Source organism: Carassius gibelio, chromosome A21, assembly GCF_023724105.1.
Source record: "Carassius gibelio isolate Cgi1373 ecotype wild population from Czech Republic chromosome A21, carGib1.2-hapl.c, whole genome shotgun sequence".
Classification (NCBI taxonomy): Eukaryota; Metazoa; Chordata; class Actinopteri; order Cypriniformes; family Cyprinidae; genus Carassius; species Carassius gibelio.
Genome location: NC_068391.1, coordinates 14,938,164 through 14,952,784, shown reverse-complemented (window position 1 = coordinate 14,952,784; position 14,621 = coordinate 14,938,164). Strand labels below are relative to the sequence as shown.

Below are 14,621 nucleotides of genomic sequence, written 5' to 3'. Positions count from 1 at the left end.
CAATGCCTTGAAAAAAATGTCTATGTTTATAGTGCGTTTCTTGCCCGAAATAGTGAGAAGGAGTACTGATAACCAGGGAAGAGCAGCCATTCTGACCAGCCAGTGTGTTCAAGCTACACTGCCTCATTCTGAACGGCCCCTGGGTTTTGAGTAGCTGTGTTCTCCAGCTCTGTGCCTGTGACATTTCCAGTTAGGGCCACTGACCCATCTGCAGTCCTCGTCTGGAGGCAGAGTTGTGCAGCAAAGAATAGGGCCATTGTGTGATGGAGTTTTATCTGGATTTCTTAGCTATGCGCCTGTAAACAGGCTCTATGAATGATTCAGTGGGCCAGCACACAGCATGTCCATGGCGGCACGTGTGTTTGCTATTGTTGGTAAACAAAGTGGCACATAGTATTCATGCTATCACAGCTGAATCTTCAGATAAACCGGCTAATTCTTCACCAGACTCAAGGAATTCACTAACTATTGAACAAACATTGACAGAGTGAGATTATACATGGTAAAACTTTACAAAAAGGTTCCAATAATGTTTACAATAATGATAGTTAATGGAACTAACATGAACAAACAATGAAAAATACATGTATTACATGTATCTTTTTTAATATTAGTTAATGAGAATACAGTCATTCATTGTTAGTTCACGTTAATTCAAAGTGAATTAACTAATATTACAAAGCAAAACTTTTGATTTTATTATTCATTAACATTAACTAAGATTAAAAAACTGTCTAGAAGTATTGCTCATTATTAATTCATGTTAACTATAGTAGCTACTGTCTCGGCTACGTACGTAACCCTCGTTCCCTATGTCGAACGACATATGGGGTCTCACTTGGGAGGCCAGTCATCTCTGAGTTTAAGAGAAAACGCCAATGGAAATTGGCTAGTGGCAAAGATGATTGACCTCCCAAGTGAGACCCCATATGTCGTTCGACATAACTCGTAGTGACCGAAAGATAGGGAACTAATGTTGAATAATGCACATTTATTATTCATATTAATAAATGTTTCTTGAGCAGCAAATCAGCATATTATAATTATTTCTGTAGGATCATGTGACACTGAAGACTGGTGTAATGATGCTGAAAATAAAAATATATTCAAATAGAAAGTGATTTTAAACCATAATAATATTAAATAATATTACTGGATTTTATATCTTTGACAAATGTAGCCTTGTGAGCATAAGAGGCTTCTTTCAAAAAACGTTACAAAATCTTTCTGACCTCAAACTTTTAAATAACGTAATGCATGCTGAAGTCTGTTAACATGTGAGTTTGAAGGGTTACAGATTTGCACAGATCTTTTCCTCTCTATGTACACACACTGCGTAACAATATTCATACTTCTGACAGACCGCATTGTAGTTAATCATAAGTTTGTTTTTGGTTTGTTACAGTGGAAGGAAGTCTATGAGTGTTATAAGAGGTGTGAACCAGCATGATGATTGTTAGCAAATATATTTTCACATTCACATTTCAGAAAATTTTTATCTGTCACTATCAATGAAAAAATTTAACCGTTCACTGTTTTTATTTTAATTTTAATTACCTTCTTTAACCTCAAGTTTCTATTTTATTCAGCTTTAGGACCTTTCTGAACCGCTGTCAGCACTTCCACAGCCCTGGATTGGAGTAAACGCTGTGAAACTTGTGAAAGGTTGAAAAATGTGCAGCTGTGGTGCCAAAACATGTGTGGTTAAATGAAACATTTAAACTTTGATTAGTTAACGTAGATTAGTTTTAATAATGATAAACTGCAGCAGTATTTTAGCCGCTGTCTAGTAAGGTTAGTCCAGAGAAATAATTTCTCAGATCAGCGATAGCTGTCACATTATGACACAGTGTAAACAGAAGACAAAGAAGTTTACAATGATCAAATTAGGTAAATAGGAAATGTGGATTAATGCCACTCTTCATATTCATTTTCAGGTTGTATTTGAAAGATATTTTCCAGAGCCATATCTCTGTTGTACAGGCCGAAACTGCTGCCAGAGTTACTGTAGATGACAGAGGTCTCCGAGTTCTGGGTTCTGAGGAAGAAAAGTTATGAGAAACATTTTGTTTTAATGAGCAGCGAAGCCCATAAGGAACCCAATAGAAGGATCATACAGTACTTGCTTAGATGCTGTTATGCATTGCATGGGTCACTTTTATTTTTTAATTAATAGTATGCACAATATTGTTGCCTAAATAATTACAAGATTATAAGTCACTTTCCAAGTCTCTTATTCTCTTAAGGCTTAATTTTATTGGTCACAAATACAGTAAAATGGCAATATTGTGAAATATTATTATAATTTAAATTAACTGTTGTCTATTTTTTTTTTACTAAATACTTTAATACTAAAGTCACTTTTTCACAACTCTTCATACAGTTATCATAACCATATTTCAACTTGACACAGCAGGTCATTTCATATTCAAAATACAGTAAAACTACCAAAAAAATTCATTCATTTTTTTTTTTTTTTAATGCTTACATAATTGCTGGAACTATTATTCCATTTCGCAAATCACAACACACATACAGTTGAACTGAATCAATACTGAACCAAGTGGAGCTGTGTAATGACAATATGGGCTTGTTAGAGCTGCTTTACAAATAATTTGAATTTGATACTATTGTGAAGCTGCGGTGAAACAGTCTATATTATATAAAGTGTTTTAGTTGACTTTGCTCGTATGCACATTTAATGCATGTTTGTTTGTGTGTGTGTGTGTGTGTGTGTGTATGTACTGTACACATATACACACACACATGCACACATAATATATAATCATACATATCATAATCATATATATATATATATATATATATATATATATATATATATATATATATATATATATATATATATATATATATATATATATATATATATATATATATATATATACACACAGACACATACAAACACACACACACACTGTAGACAGATATGAAAGGGGGTAAACATTTTCTTAAAACACAGAATTTTGATTTCTAAGTGAAATTATTATAATAATAATAATCTAAGTGACCCCTAACATTTAAATGTTTTTAATCATAATAGGCATAACTAGCACTTCAAGGATTGACTTACATGTCTACCGAAACTCTGGTTTTCTTCCTGCGCTTCACTGAAAATAGAAACAGTTTCATTTTATAACTAACAAAAACAAAGAATATTGCTGTGAAATTGGAAAGAAATAAAAAATTGATTTAACTGAATGAACTTTGGACTCACATATCAGAATGACAGCGATGACAATCAAAGCCAACAGTAACACGAGGACAGGCACAATCACTGCTGACGCATTTACCTTAAAACACAAATCAGTACAAAGATATTAAATGATCATTGATTCAAACATTTCTAGAAAACATGGAAGCTTTTATATTTATGGTGAAATACTCACACTATCTTTGTTTTCCAAAGAGGACGATTCACGATAAACATATGATGTTTCTTTTTTTTATAATGAAAAACAAACAAAATGGTCAATCAGCATTGCAAATACATGCAGTATGTTACACACAATTCTCAATAGCATAGAATGATTCGCCTTAATATACCGTTTGTTGTGTCAGAGAGCCACAATCCATTAGTGCTGCTCTCAGGAGCATTTGTTGAACTGACCACTGAAGAACTCTCTTGTGTTGTGCTCGTTTCCACTACAAAAAAGGATCATGTCACATAATGTTCTTTAAACGACCAAATTTAAATGCTTTTTAATGAAAGCAGAGATCTTTAATGACTAATATTTGTACAACATGCAACTCCATGAGTTGACAAAGTAGATTAAAGTATCATTAATAATAATTATAGATCCCAAATAATGAGAACTGAATCAGTTATTCAGAAATGAAACCTTTTCTTCAGTCATTAAAGATTCACTGCCAGGGTTAAAATCATAATACGTCCTGAGGTTTCAGTGGTCTGTGATTCAGAGGTTATAAGCCCAGAACTAGTGGTTACCAAAGGCTCTGTGCCCGGTTGCATGAAACTCCCTAAGCTAAGAAATCCCTTAGATATAAGGTTAATACCCTTAGTGAAACTTGGGTTGCAAGAAAAAACCCTAAGGGTTTCCTTAAGGAACTTAAGGCTGTTATCTTCCCTAAGTTTTTCCCCTTAATTATCTAAGTGTTCCCTTAAGCATTGCTACAAAGTCCTTAGTGACCATTTCACCTTAATAAATTTAAGGGACCAAAACAACGCCCTTAAGTCAACTTAATCTCAAAACACGATGGCTGATTTAGTGTTAATTGAAGAGAAGGAAATACCAAGGCGTGTTTTTAATGATCGTAATAATCCGTTGGAGACGATGAATGGTTGATGAAAGGCTGAAAAGTATTATTATTATTATTATTATAACCACTTACGAAAACAATGCCTTTTCGTCCTCTGTTAAGTCTGGTTTATGTTTTTTGTTTTCTGTTATGTTTGTACTCTCCATAGCGAAAATATATTAAGACAAGTGTGATTTTAGCAAGGGTTTTGCTTTGTGGTTCGTTATGTTCTGTTTACTGTTAGAGGTAGTAACTATAGCAACCGCGGCGATCTTTGCCGTATGTTGTCAGAAACTACTGTGAAACACTTAGTATAAACACTTAGGTAAGGTTGACAGTTAAGAGGTTTCTTGCAACGCTCTTAATGAAATCCCTTACCTCAGGGATGTTTTCTCCCTCAGGGAAACCCTCACTTAAGGAGTTTCATGTAACCGGGCACAGGTGTGGTTGGACCAGGTGCTTTGAAACAGGGTTAAATGTTCACACTCGTACATGAGCAACAAAACTGATGACTGACTTTACAAAGCATTGATCTAATCTGTGATGACGGAATGATGGCAGATAACGTCTTTATTAATGTAGTCACTGTCATCATCACCAAAAATACCTTATTTTTAGGTTAGATTTGCTTTCATCATCATTCAGCCATGACAGATTCACAAAGACAGTATAGAAACACATATATTCACATAGAAACACACACAAGTACCCTCTGTCAAGGCAGTGCTGAAAACTCCTGTGGTTTCATGCTCAGATGTGCTGCTCGACATGGATGTAGTTTCCCAAGTTGTTGGAATAATGGCTTTGGAGAAATTGTTTTTTAATGTAAAACTGTGCTAACTTTTTAGATCTTCAACTTGTTTTCTAAATCTGTGCTGTTTAAAAGTTTGGGGTCTGTAAAAATTTTCAGTGTTTTTAAAATAAGTTTCTTATGCTCAACGTCAAAAATGCTGTAAAATAGAATAATATTGTATATTTGCAAATACATACAGTATGTTACACACAATTCTCAATAGCATAGAATGATTCGCCTTAATATACCGTTTGTTGTGTCAGAGAGCCACAATCCAATAGTGCTGCTCTCAGGAGCATTTGTTGAACTGACCACTGAAGAACTCTCTTGTGTTGTGCTCGTTTCCACTACAAAAAAGGATCATGTCACATAATGTTCTTTAAACGACCAAATTTAAATGCTTTTTAATGATAGCAGAGATCTTTAATGACTTATATTTGTACAACATGCAACTTCATGAGTTGCCAAAGTAAATCATTATTAATAATTATAGAACCCATATAATGAGAACTGAATCAGTTATGCAGAAATGAAACCTTTTCTTCAGTCATTAAAGATTCACTGCCAGGGTTAAAATCATAATACCTCCTGAGGTTTCAGTGGTCTGTGATTCAGAGGTTATAAGCCCAGAACTAGTGGTTACCAAAGGCTCTGGTGTGGTTGGACCAGGTGCTTTGAAACAGGATTAAATGTTCACACTCGTACATGAGCAACAAAACTGATGACTGACTTTACAAAGCATTGATCTAATCTGTGATGACGGAATGATGGCAGATAACGTCTTTATTAATGTAGTCACTGTCATCATCACCAAAAATACCTTCTTTTTAGACTTGGTTAGATTTGCTTTCATCATCATTCAGCCATGACAGATTCACAAAGACAGTATAGAATCACATATATTCACATAGAAACACACACAAGTACCCTCTGTCAAGGCAGTGCTGAAAACTCCTGTGGTTTCATGCTCAGATGTGCTGCTCGACATGGATGTAGTTTCCCAAGTTGTTGGAATAATGGCTTTGGAGAAATTGTATTTTAATGTAAACCTGTACTAACTTTTTAGATCTTGAACTTGTTTTCTAAATCTGTGCTGTTTAAAAGTTTGGGGTCGGTAAAAATGTTCAGTGTTTTTAAAATAAGTTTCTTATGCTCAACGTCAAAAATACAGAGAAATATTGTGAAATATTATAACAATTTAAAAAATTGCATTTTTCTATTTGAATATATTTAAAAATGCATTTTTTTTTTTTTTACTACTGGAGACTCCTACTGACCCCAAACCAAATACTGAATATATATATATATATATATATATATATATATATATATATATATATATATATATATATATATATATATATACACACACACACACATATGTGTGTTTGTGTTTGCGTGTACATACATAGGTAAATTAAATAATGAAATCTCTGGGAATTTCAATTGTTTTGGCATTGCTTCGACACTTACCATCCTTAACAATCAAGTGGACGTAATACTTCTCATCATTAAACAGTCCAGGCACATGTATTCGGCATCCATATTTGCCGGAGTCAGTTTTTTTTACGTTTAGGATTGTCAGGGACACATCTCCATGCTTTATTCTTCCCTCCAGCTGGTATCTGGACGCTTTTGTCCTCACCACTTTATCTCCATCACTTCCAATAACTTCATTACCACAACCCATAGTGGGAATGTCTCCTATCATCCAGCATATGGCACATTTTCCATGATATTTGCTGTCATATCTGCATGGCAAAATTACTCTCTCGCCCTCGAAACTCTGTACAATGACATCGCTGGATTTAGAAACTAAGAGAGAAACAGTGATTTAAAAAAAAAATTATCCAAACAGTTCTAGATAATGTGCCTTGTTCATATAAAATTATATTATGGGTTACTGCATAATTAAATACTGCATAATTAAAACATAGTATTTGAAAATATTAATTGAATAATAAGAAAAAATCCTCACTATCACAAATTACTTGTAACCACACTTCAATATAAATGTGAAACTCACTTGTTAGATAACAGAGAATCCAGGATGCAAAGAACCAGCTTTTAAAATCAGTCATGATGAAACGGTTTCACTCTCTCTGCAAACAGTGCTCAAGACATCCTCATCTCTCTTACATTATAACCCTTTATGCAGAAGTCAACATGCACATGACACCCTCTCTTTTCTTAAATGTGCAGTCAGACTTCTTTTTTAGAGTTTCACTTCCATATGTAACATACGACCAAAGAGTATATCCAAAGAGAGACTTCTGAGAACAGATTAACATCTATTTGAACGGCAAAATCAGACGCCTCTATACATCACATGTGGGTTTTTATGTTTTGCAAGATTTAATTGTTTGTGCATTATTAAAACTTTTAGGATAACATTTCATTTTTTATGCAACTGCATTGAACACTAGAGGCCGCTACTGTGTGATAAATCAAATTGAGTTTCCAAACTTTAATAACACGGGATGTTTGCAGGACAGCATAAAGATCTCACTGGACCCCAAGGCTATGACTTACTGCAGGGCCCCCATCAAAGTAATGATATATATACAGCTTAAAATAGTATTTTTATCCTATCAAAATTTGTGATGAATTGCAATTTCATAATACTTGTTACCAAGTCAAATATCTCAAAATAAAAATAAAAAACTAGCCTACGTTAGAACAAACTTACTGAAGACAAGTAAACATAACAAAGAAATTGACCTACTAACACTTAATGCACTGAATAAGGAATATTATATTGTATAAAATAAAAAAGACAACAAATAGACTGAATAGTCTTCACTGTATAAATTCAATATACACTATTTTACAAAATCAATTCGGTCAAGGGCAGTGAGTGATTTTCTTTCTAGTGTTTAATTAACATTATTGACACAAATGGCAACAGCATTTATATTAGGCTGCTTTGGAGGAATAGTTCACCCAAACTTAAAGTTATATTGCTTTTGTTCTAAACCTGTTTAGAGTTTCCTTTTGCGGTTGAATGCAAACCTATATTTAAAAACAAAAACTGCAACAAACAGTTTATTTGCCCTAATCACTTTCATATTAAGAAAAAAAAAACACTATTGGAGTAAACAGGGACCATACATTTTCTGGTGGATATAATATTCTTAAAAATATATTTTTTTTATGTTGAAGAGAACAAAGATATTCCTAGAGATTCAGAACAACTTGAAACTGAGTAAATGATGACAGTATTTAAGTTTTTGAATGAACTATACCCCTTTAAAATCTCATCATATAATGCCAGGATCTCATAATAGACAACTAGAGAACATGCTTCAACTATTAACGCTCATTTAAGACACACATGACTGTGTTGACAATGAGACAGGCATTATGACACATAACTATGTGTATACAAATATTTAAAAACAAAAAATAACTCTTAGTTTAGTCAGGTGCATATGATCAAATGCATTCTGCATTTATAAGAAACCATCTTAATGCGTGCATTTGCCAAAAGGAATCATACCCCACTGCTTAATGTCCCTGAACAGTTAAATGAATGTATTAGTTTTAAAACCACAATGCTTAAAATGCATTTAAATGAAAAGCTTAAATCATGAAGTGCAAAATGAATTTCTCCACCCATAAGCGAAGGCCTTCTTCTCACTATTCACTGGGTGTTGGGACAGTTAGTAATTTATTTTTTAGAAGGAGAGGCATGACATTAGATTACAGTTTGAACGCTTTTTACAAAAAGACTTTACAAACATTTCATATTACATTGAAAAGTAAACGACAACAACATAATGCAAATAAATTATCTCAGATTTAGTTTAATAACACATACCACACACACACACACACACACACACACACACACACACAATCCATATAACCATGCATGTGGTTTATATAGTCATAGGGACCTCAGGACTGACTATCACCGCATATCTGTGTGTGGTTGTTGGTCTGGGAAGCCTGGCAGATTTTTACATTCTCCTTCAGCTGGTGTGTTCTCTGGGCGCCGCAGTCCTGAGGGCAAAGTGTTCAGATAGATGTGTTAGTGCACAGTAAGCAAAACGGGCCGTGAGCCACCTCTTTCACTTCCACTCAGCCATGGGAGACACATTCTGAGAGCCAAATTTAACGCTGCATGCAGCATGAGGATCTGCAGAAGTTTCCACACAGCAGTGAGCAATGAGCAAGTGTTTCTTATTCATGCATTAAAAAAATGTTCAGTACACTTTTCAAACAATATATTGTTTGGCACAGAGGTTTATTTTGGTGAATATGTCATGTGACCATGACAACCTGACAAGGTCACATATTTCACCCCCCTTTATTACATAATAATTCTTATATTACATTAATGTCTTTCCCCAGGCAAATCTACCTCATGAACAGTTAAATGTTCCCCACTTATGCACAGTGATGGGAATAACGGCGTTATAAATAACGGCGTTACTAACGGCATTACTTTTTCCAGTAACGAGTAATCTAATTGATTACTCTTCTCATCTTAATAACGCCGTTACCGTTACTGCCAAAAAATGCGGCGCGTTACTATAACTGATGATGAAGCTGTTTTTTTTTTTCATCAGACCAACTAGATCTCTGAGCGAGAGGCAAATACTTTTTTTTTTACTGTTCTTCCTTGGTTAGTGGGCAGAGCACGAGACAAGCGCATAAATGCTGACGATTGGCTGAGGTAGAGTAAAATTTCATTGTAAGCCAATCAGAGGTAGAGTTGGGCGGGTTTTCGAAAGCACGCATAGTAGTGATGGGAATTCGGCTCTTTTGACTCAGCTCACTGAAAAGAGCCGGCTCTTTGGCTCACAAACGGCTCTTTAAATGACTTTGACTATAATATTTCAATTTTTATTACATAATTATTTAATTTCTATAGGCTAAATTTGAAAAAATAGAGTTGGCTCTTCAGATATGCGAGCCAGCTCCCGAAGTTCAACTAAAAAAGCCGGCTCTTAGAGTCGGCTCATTCGCGAATCGCGAACGACTCATCAAAAGCTCATTCGCGAACGAGTCGATCCATCATCACTAACGCTCATTCGCGAACGACCCATCATCACTAACGCTCATAAATTGCGAACAACCTATCATAACGCATAGTGGGACAGGACAGGACACACAACGAACAACACAAGCCAGTCAGTCAACGAGAGACAGGTATGGCGACGAGCCCAAATAATCCAAAAGTAGCCTTCTCTAAATAGAAGTATATACATTACTTTTTCCTTCAAGAAATTAAAGAAACAATAAAAGGAAATATCAAAAGTTCCCAAAAATCTATCGTGTTATTTGCATTGATCCACTATATAAACATAATATCTACATACATGCCATTTGATTGGAGGCTAGTCTCACTTTGTCCCACAGCAACTTTTTTTTTTAGATGTGTGTACAATGTTTCATGTTTCTGTTAATAATGTATTGTATTAAGTGTCCATTTCATTATAATATTCAGATTTATCATAAATAATTGAACATGCACATGTATTTTAAGTTCCTTTAAAGAGGGGTAGAGGTGGGGTCACGTTTGAGCATTTAAAATTCAATTTTACTTGAAAGTAACGCAATAGTTACTTTCTTAAGTAACTAGTTACTTTAAAAATTTGTAACTGAGTTACTAATTTAGTTACTTTTTGGAAGAAGTAACTAGTAACTGTAACTAATTACTTTTTAAAAGTAACTTGCCCAACACTGCTTATGCAACCAACTGTGCAATATCCTTAGATATCCTGCATCTCACTCTATTCTATTCCATTATCATCTAGCACTACTGTGCATACAATTTATTTATTTTTTAGCTGAATTTTTAGGTTTTTACAAGTATTTAATATTTATCCAGAGATAAACTATTCAAATGAATTACTTGCTACTCTACTTACTGAACAGAAGTGCGATGATCAAACCCGGGATGAAGACAACGGCCCCCACTCTTACAGTATTTACGATAAATGTTTCCATTTTATCCTAGAATGACACACAACATGAAGGTACAGTTACACCTTACTCATGTCCAAAAATCAATATGCATTTTATACATACATTACCTACAAGATATTCAAGAAAAAAAATATGGATTGACAGCAAATGCAAAACTGCCAATGTATGTCTTTGCAAACAGAATCGTGCAATACCTCAGTATGGACGACTGCAACTGCTTCGTACATGTAGACGTCGGTAGCATCTGAAATAAATCACTGTATTTACTCTTACATTTCTGGATAACCTTTAAAGTTGACTAAATGTGATCATGATTATATTCATTCCTGCGGTTGTCTTTTCTGATACGATATAAAGCTCAGTAATGAGTGTGGTTGGGTCTGATACATAGTAAACTGTGCGTAAAACAAAAAAATGGTTAGTCTGGGTTATTTGATTCTTGAGCCTAGTGCTTGTTGACCTGGTGAAATATTTTCAGTTCCAGCTATTATGTTAGTACTGGTAATTTAGATTTACATTTTTTTAAATTTTATGCATTTAGCAGACGCTTTTATCCAAAGCGACTTACAGTGCATTCAAGCTATCAGTTTCACATAAAAATATCATGTGTTCCTTGGGAATCGAACCCCCAACCTTGCGCTTCATAGCGCAATGCTCTACCAATTGAGCTACAGGAATATTTAAAATTTTTATTATATTTAAAATGATTGTCATTAATATGTGACCCTGGACCACAGAACCAGTCTTTTAAGTGTACATTTTTCAAAATTGAGATTTATATAAGCTTTTCACTTACAAATTGAATCTTTTTAAACGATGAAAACAGTTGTGCTGCTTAATATATTTCTGTGGCCTCTTTAATGAACAGAAAGTTAAAAATGTGTGATATATAGTTGCATAAGTATTTAACATTGTTTTCCCTCGCCCAAAACAGATTTCAAAAAGCAAAAGACTTTCTAACCTTGTTTTTCCTGATTTGCTGTTGTAGGGACCAGTTGCGTTTCTGAGATGACTCTTTTGGGATCCAGTCCTTTTATGCAAGAACAGGAATATTTTAGATTAACACACTATGAGAGCAACAACAACACTGATTTCAACTAGAGGGGTTACTTACCATTTCTGATAAACAGATAGACGTTGTGACTGATGTCATTGAAAGGTCCAGGAATCTCGATACGGCAGACATACATCCCAACATCGCTCTTTTGAGCAGCCTTTATGGTAAGTGAAACATCCCCTTGCTCCAGTCCACTGGCCAAGCCGAATCTGTTTGACTCTCTGAAGGTCACTTGCGAGCCATCGGAGGAGATAACAGTGTTCTCACAGCTGAACAATGACTGTTGTCTCCCCCAGCAAACATTCACTAGGCCATTAGTGTTAACGTCATATTTACATGGAAGTTTAACTGTATCCCCAACTTGTCCAACCACCATGTTTGATGATTCGCTGCAGGCTACAGCACATAAACAGAGAGAAGATTCATCACTTGTTAGTTTCATCATTCATACGGCACCAAATTTTTTGATTTCTCATGCATTTCACACATTCTTCCTCATTCTTTCATAAAACATCTTTCACTATCACTAAACGAATCAAATAATGTTAAGTGAATGATGACAGAGTAAGAAAGGGTTTATTTTTTCCAATGGCCTTGTGGAGAAATATGGCACAAGAAACACAACAATATACATACGCAGAATAGTATTCATTATAGCACTTGAAAAAATTAAAAACTGATTCAAATGTTTATCTTGTTTCAATCAAATATTTGAGCATCCTTAAAATGAGATGCATTAATGTACTTTGTAAAGTACTTATATAGTAAATAGTATATATATATATATATATATATATATATACAGTATACACAGGTAGTATTTTTCACACCACATCACAATTTAGTTTTCTTGTTTTAAGCATACTCTCAAATTTTGCTAGAGTTAATAAATTAAGAAAATAATTGGAAGATGACAAGTAAAGCAAGACAAAAAATACTTGATACTATACAGGAAGAATTTTTTGTACTTACATATTACAAGCATATTTGATGAGATGAAGAAGAGAAAGACAATCATTTTCTTTGCTGTGATGCACTCAGAAAGACACTAATACATGTGTAAATGTCTCATATACTAAAAATACAACTTCTCTTTTTTATGAAGGTTGTTCTCCAATAGAAATAACTTAAAAATGCTATTGGTTCCACTGCCAGACAGAGAATTTGTCTTCCTATACATTTTTATTTGATGTATTTAATGTCCTCTGACTTATGTTGTTCTTTTGAACTTTCTATAAATCAGCTAATCCTGAAAAAAAAATGTATCACAGTTCTCAAAAAAAAAAAAAAAAAAAAACTGTACATATAATACAATAAAATCTATTTAGTTATTTTAAATGGTAAATATAATTCACAAGATTACCAGCTTCTACTTGAGTAATTGCTCAAATAAAGAAATTTAATGTGTTAATAGTAATCATTTACAGAAAAATTGTAATAGTAATAAATTATAGAAGGATTATGTGTTACCGACAACATACATGACATGACATATAACATATAACATATAACATATAACATATAACATATAACATATAACACAAAACACATAACATATAACACATAACATATAACATGACATGTAACATAACATATAACATATAACATAACATGACATATAACATAACAAAACATGTTCATTAGATTAATTAATTATGGAGGAAAATAACACGTTAAAATTATTAACGAATTTGATGCACTTGCCCCGTCCCAGACCTATGAGGATCATCTTCCATTTCGTACTGTTGATTGATGACTAATATGAGGCAGGGCAACAACTTACTGCGTTTTGGAGCCTAGAAAATGCTATATCAGTGCAATATCACACTAGTGTAAATGTGATACTCTTAATTAAGAAGTTAATATTGTTATTTTAGCCTTAATGTTGTCTGTTTTGCTCAATTTTGCCAACCAGAAGAAAACACAACTCAGAACTGTTCATCTCCGAGCAACCCACAGTGGCATTTCATTTTTTAATCCACGTTTTGAACAAATTTGGTGAACCATTTGACACGTTGAACCATTGGCCTATGTTTGCTTTGAAGTGGCGCTGCACAAACTGATCGTTCTATGACATCAAAATAGGACGAGAGCGATTCCCTAAAGCACAAGGAGTCGTCTGCTCTCTAAAGCTCTTGAGGTACTTTGATGTCACACACTGGTCGGTCTGATGGTGATGACCCGCTTCAAAACGAACAAGCCTAATGATTCAATGAACCATTCATAAAGAACCCTTTACTTCACTCCAGAATGAATCAGCCATTTGAACGAATCAAAAGAATGAATTAATGACTTAATCATTAAGACATTTACCACTACCTACTGGCAGTTTTAGTTTATCATTTAGAGTATAATTTCATTAAATAAATAATTTCATGTTTTCTTAGTAATAATAACAAAATTAAGCAAAGAAATTATTAAAGTTATATTTCACCCAACCAAAAATGACAATTCTGTCAACATTCACTCACATGGTCTAAAAGAGTATATGTAATACATTTTATCAAACAAAATATTTCTTGCTTAACCTACTTTTTCTAATCTCTCTTTGCACAG

The 14,621-nt window shown here is 33.9% G+C and overlaps 2 protein-coding genes across 4 annotated transcripts; both read right to left on the bottom strand.

Moving 5' to 3' along the window:
* Positions 1-1,723: 1,723 nt before the first annotated feature.
* On the bottom strand, positions 1,724-7,262 carry LOC127941313 (T-cell immunoglobulin and mucin domain-containing protein 4). 3 transcript variants are annotated; one of them, XM_052536252.1, is made up of 11 exons: positions 7,098-7,262; positions 6,545-6,886; positions 5,999-6,091; positions 5,657-5,743; positions 5,320-5,418; positions 4,988-5,080; positions 3,565-3,663; positions 3,408-3,457; positions 3,236-3,311; positions 3,092-3,128; positions 1,724-2,038 (listed from the first exon to the last, which is right to left on the bottom strand). In XM_052536252.1, the coding sequence occupies exons 1-11, from the start codon at positions 7,150-7,152 to the stop codon at positions 1,909-1,911; spliced, it is 1,161 nt and encodes a 386-aa protein (XP_052392212.1). In that variant the 5' UTR covers positions 7,153-7,262; the 3' UTR covers positions 1,724-1,908. The 3 variants fall into 3 exon arrangements, with proteins under 3 accessions (XP_052392212.1, XP_052392213.1, XP_052392214.1); XM_052536253.1 differs by lacking the exon at positions 5,657-5,743; XM_052536254.1 differs by lacking the exons at positions 4,988-5,080; positions 5,320-5,418.
* Positions 7,263-8,173: 911 nt separating this feature from the next.
* Positions 8,174-13,129, bottom strand: LOC127942041 (hepatitis A virus cellular receptor 1 homolog). The gene is made up of 6 exons (XM_052537567.1): positions 13,038-13,129; positions 12,123-12,461; positions 11,970-12,038; positions 11,203-11,252; positions 10,951-11,035; positions 8,174-9,076 (listed from the first exon to the last, which is right to left on the bottom strand). Exons 1-6 carry the CDS (start codon positions 13,081-13,083, stop codon positions 8,985-8,987), a joined length of 681 nt encoding a protein of 226 aa, XP_052393527.1. The 5' UTR covers positions 13,084-13,129; the 3' UTR covers positions 8,174-8,984.
* Positions 13,130-14,621: the final 1,492 nt, after the last annotated feature.